We start from the raw sequence: 25452 nt of genomic DNA on the forward strand, positions 1-25452 counted from the left end.
TTGTTCCTTAAAAAAAAAGAATATACTATTTTGATTCCTTATATTTTAACTTAATACTAATTTTAACATACTATCAATACTCATATAGTATTATATATTTTACAAAATAATAAATAAAAATAGTACCTTAATTTGACTAAATTCAAGTTTAAGGTATTGATTTTGTATCATCGGATGATTTAAATTAATTAATAGAAAGTGAAAATACATTATTAAATAGTGTGTTATTGATGTGTGCCCATTTTTTTGATTTAAAAAATATTGTAATAGAAAGAGACAAAGAAAAGTAATTTGAAGAAAATATTAAAAAAAGAAAAAAGAAAAAGAAGAAAACAAGAGGAGGAGTAATTCAAATTTCGATTTTGTGGTATCCAATAAGGTATGGAGGATTGAGTAAGCGAAGAAGAATGACATAGCTGGCAAAGAAGAGAAGGTGAGAAGAAGAGCTTCGCTTTAGCTTTAGCTTCATTTTCATGTCAATTCTCTCATCTTTCTCTGTATTTTTAGGGTTAGAACTTGGGCTCTACTCCACTCTTTCTCCTTTTTTTTTTTTTTTTTAACAGCATTTCCATTAACTCTGTCTCATTACAGGGTTGATACTTGATTTGATGGTGTCCTTCTAAAGATCGTTTCTTTCAACAACGCCAACGTGTTAGAGAGAAAGAGAGAATCATTGTTTGAACTGGGTTTTTCTTAGAGTGGAGATCTGGTGCTTCCTTCGTGGAAATGAGCGCTTCTAGGTTCATCAAGTGCGTTACGGTCGGTGATGGTGCTGTTGGCAAAACCTGCATGCTTATTTCATATACCAGCAACACTTTTCCTACGGTCAGTCCCCTCTTTCTTGTTCAAAACTTTGATTAGAAGTTTGAATTTTTTTTGTTTGCCTCTGCAAGTTTGAATTTTTATGTTTGTTTGATGATGAATTTTAAGTTGCAAAAGCTTGTTTCAGAGTGAGAATGACCAAAATTGCTTGGTACAAAGTGGATTATGCTGCAAAAATGTTTTCTTGAAAGGGCTTTATTACAATGGTTTAGTGATGAAGTTTAGTTTAGATCAGGTGGATAAAGATTCTCCAAAAGTTAAAACCCTCTAGAGATAGTTGACATTTCAGGTTTGGACAAGTCTTACTTGTCGGTCTAGAGGTGAAAAGTATCAAAAACGATCGGCCAGGTTATATATTTTTGAAAGAAGAGTATTTATATGCTCGTTCTTTGCATCACATTCAGTTTACAATTTAGATACCACGAGTCTTTTTAAAAAGTCTAATGCGTTCGGTTGATGTTTCAGACAATTTTGCATGGTGGTTTCATCTTCTTTTTTGTGTATTAGGCTTTTGCAGCTTATTTGGTTTGGTAGGTAAATCTTTGGTTCTTTGTAACTTATAAATTGGGAAAACTCACTTTTTGTTGCTTTTCACTGGAAACAGGACTATGTACCAACCGTGTTTGATAATTTCAGTGCTAATGTTGTTGTGGATGGAAGCACTGTCAACCTAGGATTATGGGATACTGCAGGTGATTATATTTCTATCCATTTCAATCTATAGACTTTTTTGTTTTTATTTGTTTCTCCCCAACCCTGTTTTTTTTTTTTCATTTGTTGGTCTTCTGGGATTTTATTGAGTATTTGTTCAACAGGTCAGGAGGATTACAACAGGTTAAGACCCTTGAGCTATCGAGGGGCAGATGTTTTTATACTTGCCTTTTCTCTCATAAGCAAGGCCAGCTATGAAAACGTCGCCAAGAAGGTTCCACTCTTGACTACATTATGCATTTGGGATGGTATTAAACATAGCATTCAGAAATTTCCGTGCTGATAGTTTTTGCTTTTGTTTTCAATTTCAGTGGATTCCCGAACTCAGGCATTATGCGCCAGGTGTTCCAATCATTCTTGTTGGAACAAAGCTCGGTGAGATCTTTTCCCAACATGTATTTAACATGTGTGTTGGCTTATTAGCCGACTTTTTAGAGCTCAGAAGTTTGTAAAAAGGAGTTTTTGATGGGTATTGAGCACCTTGAGTTATGTCTGGATTTTTCTGTAACTTTTCAAATGAATTTGTTGCTAAGTTTGTGATATTTATTTGCAGATCTGCGAGATGATAAACAATTTTTTGTTGACCATCCTGGCGCGGCATCCATTAGTACAGCTCTGGTAAACTATCCTCATGCCTCCTGCTCTTGTGCCTGCTACTTCTTTTAGTTCATTTGTTAATTTTTAATGTGCTTCTTCCTCTTTCTTTTAAAGGGTGAGGAATTGAGGAAACTGATTGGAGCTCCTGCGTACATTGAGTGCAGTTCAAAAACCCAACAAGTATGTATTTGATTTGGTTTTTGATATTTTTTTTCCTTTTCAGACTTTTTTGTACTTCCCTTGAATATTCACTGCATTTATATCCTCCTTTAATGGCAGAATGTGAAGGCTGTCTTTGACGCAGCTATTAAGGTGGTTCTCCAGCCACCAAAACAGAAGAAGAAGAAGAAAAAGGCACAAAAGGCTTGCTCGATATTATGATCTGATTGGTTAAGAATTAGATTTGACCTAAAGATACAATGACTCGCCAGCCTTTCTTTGTCAGTCTTTTATCCTTTATGTTCGCCATTGTGTATGTATATTCTTTGATTGACATTCTGGGATTCATGTGAAAGTTTGGAATTGATTTGTTTCACTGTTGTTGTTCCAAACGGATACTGATGAGAAGATTCCTTGTTAACAAGTATGGCATCTCTCTAAGTTTGCCTATGTATTAACCAGAACTATTATCAACAGTCGTATTATTAAAAGATGAAGTCGGTTTCTATGTTTATAATTTCCATATTCCCTTGAGAAAATTACTTGACTACATAAAATTCACAAAAAACATAGCTATATGACATTTCATCATCAAGGACTATCTCCCCCAACACAAAATAATATGCAAGTTTTCTAAGGATTGATCAATAGCATTACTTTGTCTAATATTATTATGCAGCGGTTCTGTAATTCTCTTTTTGCAAACTAACCAGTTGTCTGTAAATTCCATGGGGTTTGGCAATGAGCTGCTCACGGTTGCCAAATTCGACAACCATACCATTCTGCAGAACAGCAATGTCATCGGCGTCTTGAATCGTTGATAACCTGTGAGCTACCAAGATTGTAGTTCGGCCTTGCATCAGTGTCTCAAGGGCCTCTTGAACTAGTTTCTCAGCTGATGCATCCAATGCACTTGTTGCTTCATCCAAGAGAAGTATTGAGGGGTTTTTCAGTATGGCTCTGGCTATGGCCACCCTCTGCTTTTGCCCCCCTGATAGCTGAACTCCTCTGTCACCAACTTGAGTTTGGTAACCTTCTGGCATTCTGCTTATGAAACTATGAGCATTGGCTGCTCTTGCAGCCTTCATTATTTCAATCTCTGAGGCCTCTTCCTTCCCATATTTGATGTTGTTATATATTGTGGTGGCGAATAGAGCCGGCTCTTGCTGAACCAGGCCTATCTTCTTCCTTAATGATCTCAAGTTTAAGCATTTAATGTTGTACCCATCAATCAAAACCGCTCCCATATTAGGATCGTAGAACCTCATCACTAGTCCGATTACTGTACTCTTCCCAGACCCACTTGGTCCAACCACTGCAAGACTCTTACCTGCAGACACCTCTAAATTCAAGTTGTCGAAAATGACTATATCAGGCCTTGCAGGGTACCTAAAACTCACGTTCCTCAATTCTATATCTCCTTTGATATCTGTGACCATGATTGATTCGGGGTTGTTCGGGTTTATGACTGATTTTCTTTGGAGAATGCGAAAAACTGATTTGAGTGCTTGGGACCCCCTGATGATGTCTGGTGCTAGAGCTAGAGTTTCTGCTATTGCCAAGGCTGTGATGATCAGAACCATGAAAGACTTCATGATATCCCCGAAGTTTGATTCCTTATTCTTGATTAAAACTGATCCATACCAAAGCCCAAGAGCATAGGAACAGAATGCAAAAAGCTGAGATAGACCATAGCCAAAACCTGAAATATGGCCACGTAAAAATGTTTGCTTGCTTGGTTTGTTTAGTTCAGAGGCAAATTGAGCTGAGATTCTGTCTTCAGCACCAAATGCAGCAACAGTGCGTATATTGGTTATTGCTTCATGGGCCAAAGAGGTTGCCTTTGAGTAGGCACAGTTGTAGTCTCCTCCAAAACCCTTGAGAAAAAGTTGCTGCAGATACAAACACAACACAAAGCTAGAACAGTAAGATGAAATTATTGCAACTAGTTATGATGTTAAACTAATTTTATTTTTGGCTATATAATAGGTTTATTGGGTGATGAAAACCACTGACATCGGCTATGGAAGCTCCGATAAGTAAGGGGAGAGAGGCAATGACAACAGCAGCTATACGCCAACTTAGAATGAAGGCAATGACAAAGGCAGTGACAGTCAGTGCTATGTTTTGCACAATGGTTGACAAACGATCTGCGAGAGCACTTCGTACTAATGTTGCATCTGCTGCTAAAATGGAAGTGAGTGAGCCAGTGTTGTTTTCCTCCAAATCAAACCAACTAACTTCATTGGAAAGAATAGCTGCAGTTGAAACAAGAAACAGTTTCTTTAAAACGAAAATTGTGTTTTGTTTAGGACTTGAATTTGAGTTTGAATGGTGGACAGAAAAAAGTCAAAAACCTGAGAACATAAGAAGGCGAACACGAGAAGTGAGCCGCTCTCCCATTAATGTAAAGAAGTAGTGTTGGAAGAGATATACTGGAATGGTGATTGCAGCCAGTCCAACAAAAATGAGAGCCACTCGTTGAATCTCTTGTTTGATTCTAGAATCGTCTTGTGAATAAAATGCAGACAAGACATGGGTGATTCCAAGAGCAAAAAGAGGAGCTTCCATTCCTGCAAGAATTGCTCCCACTGAACCAAGTATTGCGTAGGGCCATTCTGGTGCATTTAGTCTTACTAACTCCCATATTGATGAAGTTGGAGCAATGGTTGGAGATGACATATTTTTATGATCACTTGGTTTCAGATCCTTTCTTGTAATTGGGTTCAACCCCTCTTGGTGTTGCTGGTTTTCAAAGACTTCTTGAAAGCTAGAATTTCTTGAACTTTGAGAGGGAGGAAAATCACTGGAAATTACTGCTTGTTCTGAAACCTGCAAGCTTACCAGAGTTGCATACACTCCATTCTTGGATATTAATTTTGAGTGACTTCCGCTTTCAACAACCTCACCATTCTTCAAGACAATGATTGTATCTACATCTCTGATGGTCGATAAGCGATGTGCGACAATGATTGTTGTTCGATCAGACTTGATCTTGTCTAGTGCCTGCTGAACACTTAATTCAGATTCTGCATCAAGAGCACTAGTGGCCTCATCTAGGAGTAGTATTTTTGGGTTTCTCAACACTGCTCTGGCAATAGCAATTCTCTGTTTTTGCCCCCCTGAAAGCCGAGTTCCTCCTTCTCCCACCTGAATCAATTTATAGTCTAATATTTAAGTAGCTCACATGTCAAAAACACCTTGATTTAAATATGATTGTATTGGGCTGTAAGGCTCACCTGAGTATAGTAACCATCTGGTAGTCCTTCAATAAAAGAGTGAGCATTTGCAGCTTTACCAGCTTCCATAATCTGATTCAAATCTGCATCATCTTTACCAAACATAATATTTCCAGCTATGGTAGTGGCAAACAGTGCTGGTTCTTGACTAACCAATCCCATCTGTTCTCTCAACCATTTTAACTGAAGAGTTTTAAGATCATGCTCATCCAGCAGTATTTTTCCTATAAAAAGTTAGTAGAAAGCTACATAATTAAGCTTCTAAATTGGCAGTCTTTGGTAGACTAATGTGGTTAGTATAGTTAGATACCTGAAGTGGGTTCATAGAAACGTTGAATCATGGAAATAATAGTGCTTTTTCCTGAACCACTCGGACCAACAACTGCAAAGGTCTTGCCAGAACTGATTTCGAAGCTGAGCTTTTCAAAAACCATGTCTGATCTTGATGGATAAGCGAAACTGACCTCGCAGAATTTAATATTCCCAGATACTGTTGGAAGCACTATTCCATTATCTGACTTACCTGGAGAGTTAATATTTGTTCTAATCATGCTGAAGATATTGTCAGCAGCAGCTCGTCCTTTAGCGATGGCAGCTAGATTTGGCGCTGCTTGGCCAAGAGCACTAAAAAATGAAAGGTAAAAAAGATTAGAAAAATATTCATCAACAGATGACAAAAACCAGTTTTATCTTCTTCTTCAGAGGACTTACAATCCACTAAAGATGACATTAATGATTGTTGTGAATGCTTTTCCTCCATTTGTTTCTCCATGTCTGACAAGTAAGCCAGCATACCAGAGAAGCAACGCCCAGGCACAAAACAACAGACCATATGTAAAGCCTACACCAATTCCTTTCACAAAACCACTCTTCTTACCTAACTTGAGAGCCTTACTTAGTGACATTGAATAAGCTTCAACTGCTCTATCTTCACCTGCAAATGAGTACACTGTTCGAACTTGCGAAATAACCTGTTCGATCAAAGGAAAGAGAGAAAAAGTAAGTCAAAAGACTTACCATGGAAAATAAAATGAACAAAACAGAACAAGGTGAAGCTATAAAAAGAGTATTCGAAGGTACCTCTTCCGCAAGTTTTCCAGCTTCAGCATAAGCTTTCTCACCTTTTCCTGATAATGTAGACATGATTAATGTATAAGCTACCCCTGCCATGGCAATCAATGGTACAACAGCCAGGGTTACGAGAGTAAGCCTCCAAACCGATGTAAATCCAATGCCGAACCCAACAATGAACTGAGAAAGGTAACGCAAAGCATGGCCAGTCTGCATAAAGGTACCAAAACCAGCACAGAACAACTTAATTTTAGTACCCTTTTCTTCCATATATAGTTTAATAACAATACATAAGGATAAAGCTGTTGGCTTTGTTGTGATCAAACTAAGTACCTTGTCTCCTATTGCATCTTGAACTAGAACTGCGTCACTTGATATGTGAAAGATGATGTTGGCATCTCTGGCTTCAGTGTCAAAAAAACCAATATCCTTCTTCAAAATCGACTCAAGATACTTCACACGTAATCGAGCTGTTTGCCTTTCCCCAGTCTGCATCCAGAAAGCCACACCTAGAAAAGGAAAAAAAAAAAAGTCCTCAATTTGTTCAGTTTGAGTGGTAGAAAGATCATCACAGACTCGACATAATCAAACTCTGTACCTATCCATGCCGAGGCCATTACGATCAGTCCAAGATATACCAAGTTCAAAGCATTCTGCACTAAGATAAAGCTGATATGAATACAAGGCTCTAAGAGACTCATCTTGGCGAGAATATCACATATATGCATTGTTACCTCTGAAACATGGGAAGATAAACTTAGAGAATTCATAGAAAAATGTCCCAAAGCATCAATCATACGACCAAACAAAACAAAGAAAACAGGAAGAGCAGCCCCATGGACGCAGGCACCAACACTTCCAAAAAACATCAAAGCATAGTCTACTCTATCAGCACCACTAAACAAGCCAAATAGTGAAACAGTGCTGCTGCCGCTGCTGGTTTTATTTCTTGCTGGTTGGTCATTATTGGGACGTGGGTTTTGCTCCAAGACCTCATTACTAGCACTAGCGAGCTCCATTTTCTCCATTGAAGACTATAGACAAAACTTGGTAAAAACCAATAAGTCTAAGACAGAACAAACATGAAAGCACTAGATGAAGTTTTCACGAGAAACTCAGGAATGAAAACCAGTAAGTTGGTGTCAGTAATAAATGCAAAAGACTGTTATATGTAGTGGGGGGTGGGTTGGCTATACGAACAAAATGGTATTTTTCTCTTCTTTTTTTTTGACAAAAGAATGATATTGTTAAGCCTGTAATTAGGCCAACGAGCTCCTTCACCGCCATTATAGTTTGCCTCAGCTGTTTGAGTTATTCGCTCAATAGTTTCACGAGTTTTGATTGATTGGACCTAACTTTGTACTTAGTACAGAATTTTCTACTAGTAGTAGTTCCTTCCCAACGTACATAGGAGCGTAAATTAATTGATGGAATCATTTCTAGGAAAAATTACGTGCATCATAGTATGTGACAAATTAGTGATTTTTTATTTTGGCATTTGATAATTATATAACTTAACGCACACGAACAATTAATATTGGACAATAGTTAGTAGTGGTTTTTTCTAGTTGGTAATCCTAGCCTGGTATATAAGCAATTACTAATTTTGCCTTTTTTTTGGGCTAAATCAAGTATTTATGTCAATATCTCTATTTTATTTCTGACATTTTGGGCCTGTTAACTCAATGATTCTAGTGGTCTTGCTCATGTTTTTCTGGGCTTCTTATTAAGATATGATTGCTCAAGGCCCAAACTTACAGGGCCTCCATCTAATGGAAAAAGTTGAAAACTTAAAAAAAAAAAAAAAAAAAAACAAAAACAAAACAAAACAAAACAGTGCTCTAGTCTTTAATCATTAATCATCATATATATTAAGTTTCTCGAAAGAGGCATGTATGCAGTCTCTGGTGACTGGTGAGGTTTGCTTGCTTAGAAGTCCCTATATGGTTAATTTAATGTGGTTAATTTAATGTAATGAAGCGTAATTTTAATACTCAAAAAATATTTTCCTCAATTTCTCTTCAAATAAAATAATATATTTATATTTAAATAAATATAAATTAATCCAAAATTACTCTTATTTTATTTTCTATTGGATTAAAATAATATTTGTAAATAAAATATTTATTTTATCACTCCTTATATAATATTATTTAAATAATTAAATAATACTTTTTTAACTAATACATAGTTTTAATAAATAAAACTAAATAATTAAAATTAATTAATTCACAATTAATTAAATAATAATAATTATCTCATAATTACCATTTTGCTCTCGAGAATAAAATCTCTCACAGAATAGTTCTTTCTCTCATTAATCTTTATATAATAAATCTTACCCTCGACAATGTAGTACAGATGTGACTTGGGGACCATGAACCTTTAATTCTAAGCTCCAATAAATCAGATTATTGATTGAACTCATCAATGTAATAACCTTACTTATTAATTTCATTATTACTCCACTATAAATATAGAATTGTACTCTAAGGAAATATAGAATTATATTTACAGGGTTCTAACTAGTAGTTCATTGATATAATCAATATAAGTAGTTATGCCCTCCAATTTATTAGTTCATAATTAGAGCTAGTCAAAATTACCGTTTTACTCTTTTAATTATCTCTTGATTCCTTAAGTACCATTAATTCATAATGAATAGTTAATCTATAATCCAATTATGTTATAGATTTGAGCTCAATAACTAAATTCACTCCTAGAATTAACCATCAGGGGAACTAATATTCGATCGAACCTAATAAACACAAACAGGAGTTCATGAATACTCAGGATTTAGACTTGTTGACCATCGATTTGGCCAACGACACGGAGTCAGATTAACGACAAGAAATGAGATAATAGTCAAGAATGGAATCAAATGGTAAAGAAATGACACAAATGCTTTATAGTGGTTCGACCCCAACAATGTGGTAACAACCTACGTCCACTTAGTGTTATTATTTATTTTGAATCCCAATGCCGTGATCAAAGAACTAGGGTTCTTGAGTTTTACAAGCTTTGAGAGGATTACAATTTCGGTGGATAATCACACTCTATTTTTCTCTCTGAATACCAAAAATGTCTAAGGTTTCCAGACTCCAACCCCCTCCCCTGAGCCCTATCATCACTATTTATAGGTTCAGGTGGGTTACATGGGCCAATGGGTCGTAATTACAATTAATGATAACATATCAAGATAAATAAAGGAAAATATCTCAATGTTATTATTACAAGATTGCGTATCTTAAAGGAAATAACTAAGAGCATGCGACCTCTAATCACGAGATTTGATGGTGTAAGGAACACCTGGTTGATGGTCGAGCAGGATTTTTTCATTTGAAATCACCACGTGCCAGACACGTGTAAGGAAAGTTTGCCACGTCATCATAGGCCATTTTTGGGTAAACATTTGCCCCCCAAGTTTATTTTACTGCGACCAGCATAAAGTAAACTTAGGTGTCCGACCTTTCGTACGCCCCATAAAACCTGCCAAAGCCGTCCATGCCTTCTCGAAAAAGGTAACCAATCATGTCCAATCAGGTCTTTTCGGTTTCCCAAAAAATTGTCTGACGGCTATTGCATTTCCCCATGCTTTGAAAAAAGTAATTCCATGATTACCTCTTTTACAGTGCCACGATCAATATAAATAATCCCCCAAGATCATCTTTTACCTTTTACTTTTTACTTTCTCCTCAAGAACGCTGAAGAACAGAGCCAAACACACCCAGAAAATTTCATCACTGATCCAAGGTACTTCTACTCAGTCGTTCAAGACGCACATGTTCGCACTCCAATTTTTATTCAAGTAAGTTTTCCGAACCTTTCAGTTATTTGAGATGCCATGCAACACCTATTTCATCTTCGTTTTGTATTCTAAGTTTTTGAGCATTCTCGACTGTTCTTGAAAAAAAATTGCTCCGGGGTAGATGATTACAATGATCTGTGTTTGATAGGGTAGTGAAATAATGCTTTATAGGGGTTAAGAATTAGTTTGGTAGTTGAGATTATAACTTTAGGGCGTGAAATCAAAGTAAAAATTCGATTTATGAGCTTGTAGAAAAACTTGGTTTTTCCCGCCCTTTCAGAGTCGAAAAGTTTTTCCTGAAAAACTTTTTACTTCTGCTTTTTAATCCATTTTCCAAACTACTCGCTTGAAATATAGCGTTTTTGTCAGAATGCTGCTGGTCGTATAAAAGCTTAACTTTTATACACGAGCAACGTTACTCCAACTTTTAAAACCTTGATCCTTCTGGCCATTAGATTCTAATCTCCCCTTTTTTGTTCGTAGATTTTCATGCAAGATCCGTGGGGAGGTGAGATGCCAATTGACGACGATCTGCTGGCTCAACTGCTCGAGGACGAAGAACAACCGTTGCGGCTAGTTCTGGAGATCCCTTTTTCTCGAAATACCCCAAGTAATCCTTCGACCCCACCTCAAAACATGGGTCGAGCAAAGTCTACAGCCCAGAAAAAGAAATCATCCAACCCTTCTTCAAATCAGCCTGCTCCTCGGGCTGAAATTCCTTCAACCAGTGGTCAAGATGAAAGTACTCCTGATCCAGAAATCCAAAATCAAGCCCAACTTCAAAACGTCATTTGACTAGATGTCGAATGGTACATCGCTCCCCCTAGCCAAATCTCGGTTAGGAGGATAGCCAACTATCTCAGGAAGTACGGACTTCCTGGGGTAACCTTAGTTCGACCGACCAGAGACCAACGGGAAAATCTGCCTAGAGGTGCCTTCAGCGCCTGGTCGAGGTATCATATTGAGGCAGGAGCGATCCTGCCTCTCCATCCTTTCTTCCAAGGAGGGGCCAACTATTTTGGGGTCGCTCCTTTCCAAATAACCCCAAATGGGTATAGAATGCTCTCCGCACTCTATATCCTTTATAGTCATAAGAAGTGGCCTGTTCCTATGCCACACGAGGTCAACTACCTGTTTGACCTCAAATCCAACCCCAACTAAGAAAATACGGGGTTTTTTCATCTTTGCCACCAGGAAACGACCCGCACTTTCTTGAGTGATACCACCTTCAAATCCAATGTGGGGAAGTACCATCTAGAGTGCTTTTTGACTACCGACATGGTCGCCAACAACCTGGCCTTTACTCAAGGAGGTAATATCTTTGCTCTCCTGGTCGTTTATTTTCCTTGTATTTTATCTGCATTCCCTTTAGAAATTTAGCATATTTCAGGTCCATGACTGCGACCGGCTCCCACTCCAAAAATGGAAGTCCGAGCAGCACTCTTGGCCAGCATGACTGATGTAGAGAAGAGTGTCAAATAGCTAGTCACTGAAGCTAACCTGAGACTGGTCGGGCTTCTGGCACCTCACCAGGATGTGAGGGAGTCAAAAGCGGGGAGTGCCACCGGTGGGGAGATTCCCGAGCAGCACACAGATGTGTCGCAACCTCAAAGGAAGAGGACGACTGAAGTGACAATTAGGGAACCCTTCAGCACCTCGCAAGCAGTTGCTCCCCCTTCCCCTACGGGAAAGGGAAAAAAGAAAGCTTTCGAACCCCCTGCACCCATCAACGAGTCTTCAGATGAGAACAGTACTGTCTTCTCATTCTTAGATAGTTTGCCAATTCCCTGTCACTTATTTGATGGGGACGGCAACTTTGAGTATACTCCAAACTTAGATTCAGATTTCTTCCAGGCAGTAAGCGAGGGTAGCATTAGTCCAGTAAGTAATGTAGCGACCAGTAGTTATAGCACGGGTACTTTACTCATAATTTCCTTACTTTCCTTTTTAGCTCCATCTATACATATTGTCTCACTGCTCGCAATGTTTCCTTTCATGCTGATATGTCGTATGGAGACGTGTTCGATCACTACACCGCTGCTGCTACTCCCTCGAGCAGGAAGAAAGACAGCAAGAGGGTTCGCGGAGAAAGCAGCAAAACTGCTTCAAAGAAGGCCCGAACTGAGGGTCCTTTAGCAGCTGCTCCTTCGAAGGAAACCATGCCACCTCCCACAAAGGAAACAACACCACCTCCTTCTCCACTCGACCAGCCGTCTTCAACTGCACTGATTGACTAGCACTCTACTCCTCCAGCGCCTACCAACCAGCCACACCATACTCAACTCGAAGACACCCTGGCCAGCACCGTGGTCAGTTCGGCCAGGGAGAGAATATACAAACTCTCCAAGCACAAACGCAGTCAAGAGGCCATCGTTGGCACCAGCTCCATGGAGGCCGACCAAATAATAAACCGAGGGTTGAACGAGATAGCCAGTGTAAGTTGTTTTCTGTTGTTGAGACATTTTACTCTGTTAATTGCTGCCATCATCTTATTTCTTTTATCTGATCGTCGGGATTGCTGACTATCACTGCTGGTTGGCGCCGCACGGGTACTTTGGTCACCTAGACCAAAGACTTTGACATCAGGCGTACTAAGGCAGTGAAGGTGCTCGAGGGGAAGAATGCTGACCTGCTCGAGAAAAATGCAGAACTGACCAACCAGAACGATGAACTGCGCGAGCAGAAAGCCCAGCTGACCGAAGAGCTGTTGGAGTGCCGGGCTGCCCTGAACAAATCTAATGAAGATACATAAAAATTTAGGGAGAGTGCCAAACTCAACTTTCAAGAAGCCAAACAGCTTGAGCTCGATCTGATTGCGAGTAGAAAGGAGATGGAGGAGTTGGAGGGACGCGTTAAGGAGCTTGAAGGGACTAATGCCAAAAACTTGGAGAAGTATAGGGAAGCCACCCACCTTTGCTTCTATGAGTTTTGGAAGCATAATTAAAAGGCCGACTTCAGCTATCTGTCTGAGCGCTTGAGACGAACTCAAATAACCCGATGCACCATTCGCCTGGAGGAAGAAGAAAGAGCCAAAATTCCCGCTTCCCTAGAAATTTCCTTAGCAATGGGGATTGACGGTGCAGACAATGAAGCCGGCATTACTGTCGACCAGAACACTCCTCAAGATCCTCCAGCCTCGTAGACTTTTTATTTTTCTATATTTTAGATACACGACCTGCGGGTCGTGATGTAAAGACGATGTTTAACTTTTATTGCTGCAAGGGCAGTTTTTTTTCTTTTAACAGATAATTACATCCGAGCAGCAACTGCTCGCGGTGTAAAAGAATTTATTTTGGTATTATAATATATGCATTTTATTATAACACTTGTTCGCATGACCGAACTTAGCATAGTACTTTGGATTAATTTAACAAAATAACACAATTTTGAAAAATACTCTAAGTACCCTAGCATGCTTCCACTTATTTTGCTCATGTGTTTACATACCTTCCGATATGCTTTGCTTTACTAGATACCTTATCTGCCCCCTAAGTGATTGAGGAGCTTTAGGTCCTCGGTCACTTGCCTTGACTAGGATCTGTTCGAACATTACTGCTCGTAGGAAAGAATTTAAAATAAAAATATAGCAAAATAACACACGTAATGAGCAAATACTTGTAATAAATACAATAGTTGGCAAGAATGTCTGGCTGCGCACAATCCCTTTTATTTCTCGTAATAAATGGACAAAACATGTCTGTACGAGTGATCAACAAGATCTTACACTTATAAGCGATCAGTCACGTAAAATGACCAACCCTTTTTCATAACTTGTAAAAAGTAAAATTAATACAAGCCAATTCTTTAGGAAGAATTGTTTATTGATAGTACTTGCGCAGGTGTTCTCCATTATAATAGCGGGGAATGAGATTTCCATTTAAGCGAGCAAGTTTATAGGTGCATGGTTGAAGGACTTCTTCAATTTGGTACGGTCCTTCCTAATTAGGTCCGAGTGCTCCAGTGGTCGGGTTGCGGGTGCTAAGAAAGACCCTTCTAAGTACTAGGTCTCCGACATTGAATTTCCTCTCGCGTACTTTAGAATTGAAATGCCGGGCGACCTTTTGCTGGTAAGCAGCTACTCGGAGTTGGGTTTGCTCTCGCTTTTCATCGACCAAATCAAGAGATTCCATCAATAGCTGGCTATTAGAGCCTTGATCTATCTTTGATGCGATGGAAGATCTAACTCAACAGGTAACATAGCCCCATATCCATAAGCTAAGGAAAATGGAGTATGGCCTGTTGCTGTTTGATGGGAAGTTCTGTACGACCAAAGGACTTCAGGCAATTGCTCTGGCCATGCCCCATTCGCTTCCTCAAGTTTTTTCTTCAGAGTATCCTTTAGCGTTTTATTGACTGGTTTGACTTGTCTGTTTTCTTGAGGATGAGTGACTGAAGAAAAGCTCTTGATAATTCCATGTCGCTCGCAAAAATCTGTGAATAGATCACTATCAAACTGGGTGCCGTTGTCTGAGACAATCTTCCTTGGCAATCCATAGCGACACATGATGTTTTTGACCATGAAATCCGGCACTTTCTTGGTCGTTATGGTTGCGAGTGGCTTAGCTTCGACCCATTTAGTGAAGTCATCGATGACCACTACGACGTACTTGACGCTGCCCTTACCTGTGGGCAGAGATCCGATTAAATCTATACCCTAGATTGCGAATGGCCACGGACTTTGCATCTGTTTTAGCTCGTTAGGGGCTGCTCGTAGAATTTTTGAGAACCTCTGGCATTTGTCACACCTCCGAACGAATTCCATTGAGTCTTCATTCATTGTAGGCTAGAAGTATCCTTGCCTTAAGATCTTTTTTGATAAACTCTGCCCCCAACATTGTCCCCACAAAAGCCTTCGTGGACCTCTTTCATCAATTCTTTGGCCTTCTCTTTCGAAATACATCTGAGGAGTGGCATTGAGTATCCCCTTTGGTACAAGATTCCATCGACTAGGATATACCTAGCAGCCTGCCGTTGAAGGGTCCTAGATTTGTTTCTGTCTGTTGGTAACACGCCTTGCGTCAGGTGTTCTATGTATGGTGCTATCCATGTATCCGCCGCCTGAATCACAAAAGAGGTCTTTTCTGCTCAGATGCTTGGTGCAGATAGTCGTTCAACAGGCACTATGTTTAGGGTGTCAGCATCCTTGGCACTTGCTAACTTGGCCAAAGCTTCTGCGTTTGAATTTTGGTCGCGAGGTACTTGCTGGAGGGTGTACTTATCAAACTGCGCCAATAGATCCTTCGCTTTATTTAAGTAAGCAACCATTTTTAAGCCTCGGGCCTGATATTCTCCAATGATTTGATTGACCACTAGTTGGGATTCATTGTAGATATCAAGCGATTTTATGTGCATGTCTCTGGCTAGCCGTAATTTTGCGAGTAGTGCTTCATATTCGGCTTCGTTGTTAGAGGCAGTGAAGTCAAATCTGATTGCACAGTGAAGTCGATGCCCCTCAGGCATTATCAAAATCACTTCTGCTCCTGCGTGATGTTCATTAGAAGAGTCGTCCGTGAACAACTTCCACGAGGGAGTTTGGTTTTGAGGCTCAGGCTCTTTAGGCGCTTCTGGCTGCTCGATGTCTGGAAGCCCAGTGAGTTCTGCGACGAAGTCTGCCAGAGCCTGTCCTTTTATTGCTGCTCATGGAAAGTAAGAAATATCAAACTGTCCAAGTTCGACCGCCCATTTCAATAATCGTCCGGCGGCTTCTGGTTTCTGCAGAACTTGCCGTAGAGGTTGGTCGGTCAAAACTGTGATTGGGTGAGCTTGGAAGTAGGGTCGCAGCTTCCTAGAGGCTAAGATTAAGCAATAGGATAATTTTTCAATAGGTGGATAGCGCAACTCCGCTCCAATTAGCCTCTTGTTCACATAATAAACAGCCTTCTGCACGCCTTCTTCTTCTCTTACTAGGACAGCACTAGCAGCGTATTCTGTGATCGCCAAGTAGATGAACAAAGTTTTTTTATCAACTGGCTTTGATAGAATCGGTGGTTGCGACATGTGCGTCTTCAAAACTTGAAAAGCCTGTTCACATTATTCTGTCCATTCGAATCTCTTGCTGCCTCTTAGTAGATTAAAAAATGGGACGCATTTGTCCGTAGACTTGGAAATAAATCTAGTGAGAGCAGCAATTCTTCCGGTCAAGCTTTGAACATCCTTGATCTTTGTTAGAGATTTCATATCGACCAGGGCTTTGATCTTCTCGGGATTAGCCTCAATTCCTCGCGAGTTTACTACAAATCCCAAGAAATTCCCTAATCCTACTCCGAAGGAGCACTTGAGGGGATTTAGCTTAATCTGATATGTGTTCAAGACGTTGAAGTATTCTTGCAAGTCCCCTATATGCCCTTCTGCCTTCTTCGACTTAATCAGCATGTCATCGACATATACTTCCATGTTTGTGTCGATAGCTCCTTAAACATGTGCTTGACCAGTCGCTGGTAAGTCGCACCAGAGTTTTTCAAACCGAAGGGCATTACTTTGTAACAACAAAGCCCTGTATCAGTACAAAAGCTAGTGTGATTCTCATCAGGAGGATGCATACTGGTCTGATTATATCCGGAGTATGCATCCATGAATGAGAGAATCTCGTGCCCTGCAGTGGCATTGACCAATTGGTCGATTCTAGGGAGTGGGAAACAATCTTTAGGGCAGGCTTTATTAAGGTCTGTGAAATCCACGCATGTTCACCACTTGCCATTCAGCTTGGGAACAGGCACGGGATAAGAGACCCATGATGGATAAAACGCTACCCTGATGAATCCATTCTCCTTCAGCTTCTCGACTTCTTCCTTTGGAGGCTTTGATCTATCTTTATCGAGCAGCCTCTTTTTTTGCTGTACTGGTGGAAAACTCTTGTCTATGTTTAGGACATGGCTAGTGACTGTAGAGTCTATTCCAACCATGTCTTTGTGCGACCAGGCAAAGACTTCCTGGTTTTTCCTCAAAAATTCCACCAGTGCTTGGTTCGTTGTTGTCTCTAAGTTTTTGCCGACTTTCACAACCCTGGTCAGATTTTCTTCATTGAGTTGGACCTCCTCAAGGTCCTTGATGGGTCCTATCTCTTCATCAAAATCCCCAAAGCGAGGATCTAAATCTTTATCCCTTCTTTGGGCTATGCTCTATTTGGTGACATCATCACCTGATTGGGCTTGTACATCAATTGCCATTTGCAACTCTTTTCCAGAAACTTCCCTCGATACACCTTTCTTTGCCTTAGATATCGAGGCATTGTAGCACTCCCTCACTTTCCGCTGATTTCCCAACACACATCCTATCCCTGCGTCGGTTGAGAATTTCATGGACAGGTGCTATATTGAGGTAACGACTCGCAGGTCGACCAGAATTGGCCTCCCAATTACAGCATTATATGCTGAAGGACAATCAATTACTATGAAAGTAGTGAGTAATGTCCTGTTTGCAGGTACAGTTCCTGCTGTAACTGGGAGCCTAATCGACCCAGTTGGGGCGAGCCCTTCGCCAGAAAAACCATAAATGGTTTGGTTGCATGACTCCAGGTCCTTGACGGACAATTTCATTCTTTCCAGTAAAGACTTGTATAAGATTTTGACTGAGCTTCTTGTGTCAACCAACACCCTCTTAACCATCATGTTGGTGATTTGAATGTCAACGACCAGTAGATCGGAGTGTGGGAAACGTACGTGTTGGGCATCGTCTTTAGAGAATGTTATCAATTCCTCCTTTGTTCGAGCCTTCTTTGGTGCTCGATCCTCCACACTCATCATCTCGATGTCCTAGTCATGGCGTAGGGTTCGAGCGTATCGCTCCCTTGCCTTCCCACTATCCCCTGCAAGGTGTGGGCCACCACAGATGGTGAGTAACATGCCTGCCATAGAAGCTGGCTATAAAGGTGGTGAGCATTGGCGTGCAGGCGCTTGCTCGTTGCCACCTTAAGCCTCTCGCTGAGACCTTTCTACGGCTCACACATATCTCCTTAGATGTCCCTGCCTAATCAGGAACTCAATTTCATCCTTCAACTGGTTGCACTCATTGGTGTCATGTCCGTAGTCGTTGTGAAAACGACAGAATTTTGTTGTATCTCTCCTGGAGATATCCTTCCTTATAGGTGCGGGTCGCTTATAAGGAACATTGGCATTGGTCGCCTGGTAGACCTCTGCCCTGCTTTCGACAAGGGTCGTGTAGTTGGTGAATCTCGGCTCATACCTATTGCCTTTGGGGCGTTTATTCTCAGATGCTGACGGCTCATTGCTCGCCCTTTTTCCACCATTTCTGCCATTTCCGTTCCTGTTGCCCTTGCAGTTGCCATTGGGTTTATCCAACCCGTTGGTGGCCTTGGTGGGTTCTTCCTTCGGTCCCTTGTCTTTCGTAGGCTATTTCCCCTCGTTGGTAATCGCATCCTCGAGCTTGATATATCAATCAGCTCGATCCAAAAACTCTTGGGTACTCTTTACCCCATTTTTCCTCAAGCTGATCCAGAGGGGAGAATGGTGTCTGACCCCGACAGTTATGGCCATCATCTTTCCCTCGTCGACCACTGTTTTGGCTCCAGCTGCTGCTTGCATAAAGCGCTGGACATACTCCTTCAAGGGCTCTCCCTCCTTTTGGCGTATCTCGACCACCTGGTTGGTCTCAGTGGGGTGTACGCGACCCGCATAAAATTGTCCGTAAAATTCCTTCACGAACATCTCCCAGGATACTATACTAGTAGGAGGGAATTTGAAGAACCATTCCTGGGTGGTGTCAGATAGTGTGGCCGGGAAAATCCTGCAGCGGCATCGTCCGACACCTTCTGAATATCCATTTGTATCTCGAATTTGTTGACGTGAGATACTAGGTCTCCGTACCCATCAAAGTTTGGCAGTATTGGCATTTTGAATTTATTGGGGGTTTCTGCCACAACAATCCTTTGCACGAATGGAGTGCCTCTCCTCCGATCGTACTCTATGTGGGATGTTCGACTCCCATCTAGTTACTGTACTACCTGGTTCAGAGCATCAATTTATGCCTGAACCGCGTCTGGGATCGCTGGGGTGACCGGTGCCAGAGGAGCGTACTCATTGTGCCTCTCGCGACGGTCGTTGAGTACGTCCCTCAAATCATCATCCCTGCACCTCTGCTCGCTAACTCCTAGCTGATCAAAGATGTTATTTTGTCGGGGTTGCCCCCCAGTGTTATGGCTCGTCGGCCTATTTTCTCTAGGTGGGGGGTTTCTGTTTCCACCTCTTCCTTCATCCTTCCGACCAGCATTCCCCCTGCTAGAGTCAGCCTCATTATAGTCATGGCCGTCTCTAAACTATGGTCGACTATGGCGCGATCGGTTATTCATGCTGTTTCCTCCTTGGGCTGGCATCTCCCGAGTGTCAGGGGGAGGCCTGCGTTGGTCGTTGGGTCCTCGTGCATTATTATGTCGTGGGGGGCCCCTGACCACAGAGCCTGACTCGTTGATCCTTCTATTGGCCGAAGGATGCTGCTCCCTAGTCGGTGGATTTGGGTCTTCGTCCCCTGGGCGTCTAGGGTTGCGGGGTGGCTGCCTGGCCCTATTATGCCTTCGGCGCTGGGGATTGCCACGACCAGCTTGAGATGGCGACTGCTGCTCAGGATCCCGAATTGGGACTTCATCTTGAGCCATAGGTGGCTGCTCCGGCCTTTGAGGGCTTGTTGGCTGGAGTGGAGGACTTGGATTGGCAGTCTGCTGAGGTGGCGCACTCGGTGGCTGATCCGGTTGAGAGGCCGGCGTAGCCTGTCCTCGAGCCAATTGAATGGCTACTTCAAGAGCGGCCGTGGCATCCCTTCACCAACAGTCCATGTCCGCCTACCGCTCATTCAGCTCCTGGCGTTGACGCTCAATCTCCCTTTGCTGCAGCGCCAAGGTTTCCGCTACATTCTCCTGATTGGCCTTCAGATTGGCCAACTCATCCTGCAACACCCCCAGTGTTTCCCTCAATGTTTCTGAATCTAATTCATCCTTTTTGAATTCCAAATGTGGTTCATTCTCAGCCTCATTTGGAGGAGGACGTTGAGATGATGCAGCGCCAGCGGTCTGTCCAGCTCTCTTTGATGTCTTTGCCATTTGATCTTTCTTAAAAGTTCTTGATCAAGCTCTCAATGAAAGCACCAGAATGTTGACCCTCGATTTGGCCAATGACACGGAGTCAGTTTAACGACAAGAAATGAGATGATAATCAAGAAGGGAATCAAATGGTAAAGAAATGACACAAATGATTTATAGTGGTTCGACCCCAACAATGTGGTAACAACCTACGTCCACTTAGTGTTATTATTGATGTTGAATCCCAATGCCGTGATCAAAGAACTAGGGTTCTTGAGTTTCATAAGCTTTGAGAGGATTACAATTTCGGTGGATAATTACACTCTATTTTTCTCTCTGAATACCAAAAATGTCTAAGGTTTCCAGACTCCAACCCCCTCCCCTGAGCCCTATCATCACTATTTATAGGTTCAGGTAGGTTACACAGGCCAATGGGCCGTAATTACAATTAGTGATAGCATATCGAGATAAATAAAGGAAAATATCTCAATGTTATTATTACAAGATTGCGTATCTTAAAGGAAATAACTAAGAGCATGCGACCAGACTGGTCATATCTAATCACGAGATCTGATGGTGTAAGGAACACCTGGTCGATGGTCGAGCAAGATCTTTTCATTTGAAATCACCACGTGCCAGACACGTGTAAGGAAAGTTTGCCACGTCATCAGAGGCCATTTTTGGGTAAACAAGACTGATCTACTAATGATTATCTTTGTGATATAAATTAAATATTTTATGATAAACGACACGTTAATAAAATATATTAATTTACATAGGTCCAGTCGTGTATAATCACTATTATACACAATACATTAATCAAAATCACATGCACTACTTAGTAGTGCTTAGTAAGCCGTACTAGCAACCCTTAATTAAAGATTCCATACTTTAATATGTTGTTGCCTTATTTTATTCATATTTTATGATCTTAATTCTCATGTACTCTTACAAGATCATATACTAGAATATGAATAAGGAATTTTCTGATATTTATTAATTATTATAAATAATAATAAACTTATTCATTTATAATATATTTGTATTTCATATATTTCACAATATATAAACTTTTAACTTGCTTAAACATGGAGGGTTCAAAAAACTTGTAAGGGGCGGGTTCTGGTGTTCAAACTTGCCTAGATTTATGAGTTGTCTAAGCTGGAATTTTCATGGGCTTGGGAACCCATGGAGCTTTCAATTCCTCAAAAATCTCGTCAATAAAAAGAAGCCCAATTTTTTTTTTCTCTGTGAAACGTTCAGCAACAAGGAGCATATAGACAGAGTTCGTCGTGTGGTTGGTTTTGAATGAGTGTTTGTTGTTGACCCTAGAGGCAGGAGTGGTGGCTTGGCCATGCTTTGGCGCCATAGAGATGATATGTTCAATTACTTAGCTACTCAAATAATAATGTACACTTGGTTAATAAGGTAAATAACTTGAAGGAGTGGAGACTCAATAGGATTTATGGAGAGTCTAACAGGGCTTTAAGAGAAAATAATTGGGTTCTTTTGCAAACCCTTGCTTCTAAGTCTTCTCTTCTATGGTGTTTGATTGGAGATTTTAATAATGTCCTTAGCCAAAATGATAAGAAGGGTGAGACCCTATCTGTAACGCCATGGTTACCCCAAGACCGTTACGGTGAACGTTGAACCGTGAATTTAACTCGCTACCCGAGTTCTTTGGTTAAAAACATGCTTCTAGGTGTTATTAACAGGTTAAGGTGGAAAACCAATCAAAAGGAAATGATATATTTTATTTAAAACATAAAATAATTCATGGGCCCATAAAAAACATTTACAAGTTATTTACAACTCGAAATGGTCACTACAGTGTAAATTTACAACCCGCCGACCTAAACGGAAAAAATAGGGTAAACCCCCTAGTTCCTCTGAGAACTCCTTGGCCGTGGTGGTCAAGCGACCGCATATGTACACAGCACCACCTAAGCTCTCCACTCAAGGCTGGGTGAGCTTTTCTTTCCCTTTACCTGCAGCACATAGCACCCATGAGCCAAAGCCCAGCAAGAAAACACAATATCGCATGAATATATTATCAGCAATGATCATAATAATCATTCAAGACTTTCAGTCCAAAATAAAGGAGTGACAATTGGAAAAGTCACTAAAGTGGGTTCCATTCCCATTAGCCATGTGACGATAGAGTCACCTGGGCTTTACAAATAAGTGTTCCTTTCACTAGCTTATCAAGATAGGTGTTCGATGAACTAGTCACCAATATAACCTACCGCATGACCATAGAGTCACAACCATGGGATTCCGCTCCCTAGCCACGTGACAAACAGTCACCTAGGCCTTAGGCCCTGGCTTTGAGTAACTAGTCTTAGACTAGTCAAGCGCTTATAATTTTCATCGACCTTAGGGTTGGTCCAGCATTAATGCTCCTAGAGTCATTCAACGCTGATATCGATTAGATCTAATCTTTTATCGGCTCTGCGTTCATGACGCATATGCCGTTTCTGACTCTCAGGTCAGTAATACGCGACCAATGCCGACCCTAACTAGTCAGTGCCATACACAAGTAACCAAGATTTTTTAAGCATTTAATATGCAATCAACGTCAACATTCATTAACCAACATGCCTCAACAACAACCATGCATGTCATATACACAGGGTGCAGTTTTCTTACCTCTGATTCGAGCGAGAATGAATAAAAGAACGACCATTGAGAACGATAAACCTTTAAGTCCTTTAGCGGTCACCTAGTCATAACCAAATATGGGACACCATCAATAAAATTAATAATAAAGGTTCCTGAACCAAGATTTAGCCTCCGGGACATCGAATCCCATTAATCCGGGTAGTAGGAACGATCCCGAGGCCTAAATCTGAATTCCCATGATCAAAACACCCAATTGTCCTCAAAACCCTTCATGAGCCGCAACCCCAGAACCTTGAGCCACGGCCCCCAGCCACACCAGGATCAAGCGCCGCGACTCCCTCTACTTATTGTTGTGGCCCCCAGCACACACAAACTTCACCGTCTTCACCTTTGAGCTTGGGCCGCGGCCCCCACCCATGAACCAGCCATAACTTCGTTTTCTCCCACTTAAAACCTTCCAAAACATGCCTAAACATCTCCAAATCCAAAAATCAAAGTTCCCAAACTTCCCAATGACCCAAAATCATCAAATCCCGAGGCTCAAACAAATAAAAAACTCAACAATACACAAAATCCAAATCAAAGCTTAGAAACTCTAAAACTCAAAACTTAAAGTTTGCATTACCTTTGATTGGGTTGTTTCTCGTTAAACCCTTCGGTCAAGAAGCTTCTAATCTTTCCTAGGATCACTATGCCTTGATCCTCGCTTGATTACGACTCCTAGAACTCAAGATTTCTTCGAAATTGCCACGAACAGTAAAAAGAACTAACGGGAAGAGAGGGAAAGGTGTTTTAACGTACGGTTCCTTCTGACAGACTACTTCAGGCTTAAGTAACCTAAAATAAAACCTAATGCTCATGGTTCCAAAAACATCCACGGGGGCAAAATAATCAAAACTCCCAGAATTTCCTCCTGATTTCAATAGCTCCCAATAATCCAAATAACCATTCCCATTATCCAATATCCCAATAATCGACCCCGTTATGACAAAATGCTAATTTACAACATAGGACCGTCTCATGCCGAATAGCTCGAATATATCCCCATAATAATGTGATCTCATCCATAAATCACAATACGCAACAAAATACACAAATATGCCATCAACGGGCCAAATTACCAAAATACCCTGATAATCAAATGTGGACCCACACACATGAATTTAACATCATATTGTAATATAATCCACATAAACATGCATATAATCATTTAATGGCATAATTAAACAATTATGGCCCTCCTAGCCTACTAATCTAGCCATTAAACTGCATTAGGGATTTCAGACATTACACTATCCTACTAGGTTGTTAGAAGGGTTCAAAAGAGTTATTGTTTATTGCAATCTTGTGGATTTGGACCTTATCGGCTACCTCTATACATGGGAAAAAGGTCAGGGTAATGCTTGGTGGGTGGAAGTACGTTTGGATAGAGCCTATGTGACTAGTCTATGGCCTAACTTGTTCCTGATGGATAAGTTGACTAACTTAAAGGTTTCTACTTCGGACCACTGCCCTATCTTTTTGGAGCTAAGTTCTGTGTTTCACTCAAAAAATTACAAGTCGTTTCGCTTCGAGAATGCTTGGCTAAAGGAGCCCATGTGTTCCCATATTGTGCTGTCAAGTTGGACTGCTTGTGGTAATAGCTTGATATCTCAGAAGATTTCTTGTTGGTGCTCAGATTTTGCCAGCTGGGGAAAAAGGGTGAGAGGCACCTTTAAAGAGAGATTAAGACAGTGTAAAGATTCTATTAGTCGGCTAAAGCAAAGAAGGGATGATTTTGCAGTCGAACAATACCATGTTGCTCAAAAGGAGTTGTGTGATATTCTTCACCAACAAGAGATTTTTTGGCGGAAAAGATCTAAGCATCTGTGGTTGAAATATGGGAATCAAAATACCAAGTATTTTCATGTTGTTGCTTCAGCTAGGAGGTGAAAAAATTTGATTCATAGGTTGAGAGCGGATACAGGTGCCAAGGTGGATTGGAATCAAGGTTTGGATACTGCTATTGTGCATTATTTCATAGGTTGAGAGCGGATACAGGTGTCAGGGTGGATTGGAATCAAGGTTTGGATACTGCTATTGGGCATTATTTCCAAGAGCTTTTCTCCTCTAACGGTTCTCATTCTGCTGAGATTCTCTCTTCTACTCCGTCGGTGCTTACTGAGAGGCATACTATTCAGTTGCTTCGACCTATTTTTGACCATGAGGTTAAAGAGGCGTTATTTCAAATGCATCCTGATAAAGCCCCTTGTCCTAATGGGTTGACTCCTGCCTTTTATCAGAAGTTCTGCCATATTGTGGGCAAATGTGTTATAGTGGAGGTTAAGCAGTTCTTCGCTACTGATACCTTTTCGGAGCTGCGTAATGATACTAATATTGTCCTCATACCTAAGAAG

At 40.9% G+C, this 25452-nt stretch overlaps 2 protein-coding genes across 4 annotated transcripts; one reads left to right on the plus strand and one right to left on the minus strand.

Annotated features, from left to right (window-relative positions):
• The first annotated feature begins 278 nt into the window (after positions 1-278).
• Positions 279-2812, plus strand: LOC133807245 (rac-like GTP-binding protein 5). 2 transcript variants are annotated; one of them, XM_062245454.1, is made up of 8 exons: positions 279-433; positions 592-825; positions 1427-1514; positions 1638-1747; positions 1845-1908; positions 2087-2151; positions 2245-2310; positions 2410-2812. In XM_062245454.1, exons 2-8 carry the CDS (start codon positions 727-729, stop codon positions 2509-2511), a joined length of 594 nt encoding a protein of 197 aa, XP_062101438.1. In that variant the 5' UTR covers positions 279-433; positions 592-726; the 3' UTR covers positions 2512-2812. The 2 variants fall into 2 exon arrangements, with proteins under 2 accessions (XP_062101438.1, XP_062101439.1); XM_062245455.1 differs by having other exon boundaries at positions 366-508.
• LOC133807243 (ABC transporter B family member 13-like) lies at positions 2755-7779 on the minus strand. 2 transcript variants are annotated; one of them, XM_062245453.1, is made up of 10 exons: positions 7334-7779; positions 7198-7252; positions 6933-7108; positions 6609-6809; positions 6240-6499; positions 5839-6152; positions 5529-5752; positions 4647-5439; positions 4306-4547; positions 2755-4181 (listed from the first exon to the last, which is right to left on the minus strand). In XM_062245453.1, exons 1-10 carry the CDS (start codon positions 7625-7627, stop codon positions 2961-2963), a joined length of 3780 nt encoding a protein of 1259 aa, XP_062101437.1. In that variant the 5' UTR covers positions 7628-7779; the 3' UTR covers positions 2755-2960. The 2 variants fall into 2 exon arrangements, with proteins under 2 accessions (XP_062101437.1, XP_062101436.1); XM_062245452.1 differs by having other exon boundaries at positions 6609-7108.
• Positions 7780-25452: the final 17673 nt, after the last annotated feature.

This window comes from Humulus lupulus, chromosome X (genome assembly GCF_963169125.1).
Source record: "Humulus lupulus chromosome X, drHumLupu1.1, whole genome shotgun sequence".
In the NCBI taxonomy this organism is placed as follows: domain Eukaryota; kingdom Viridiplantae; phylum Streptophyta; class Magnoliopsida; order Rosales; family Cannabaceae; genus Humulus; species Humulus lupulus.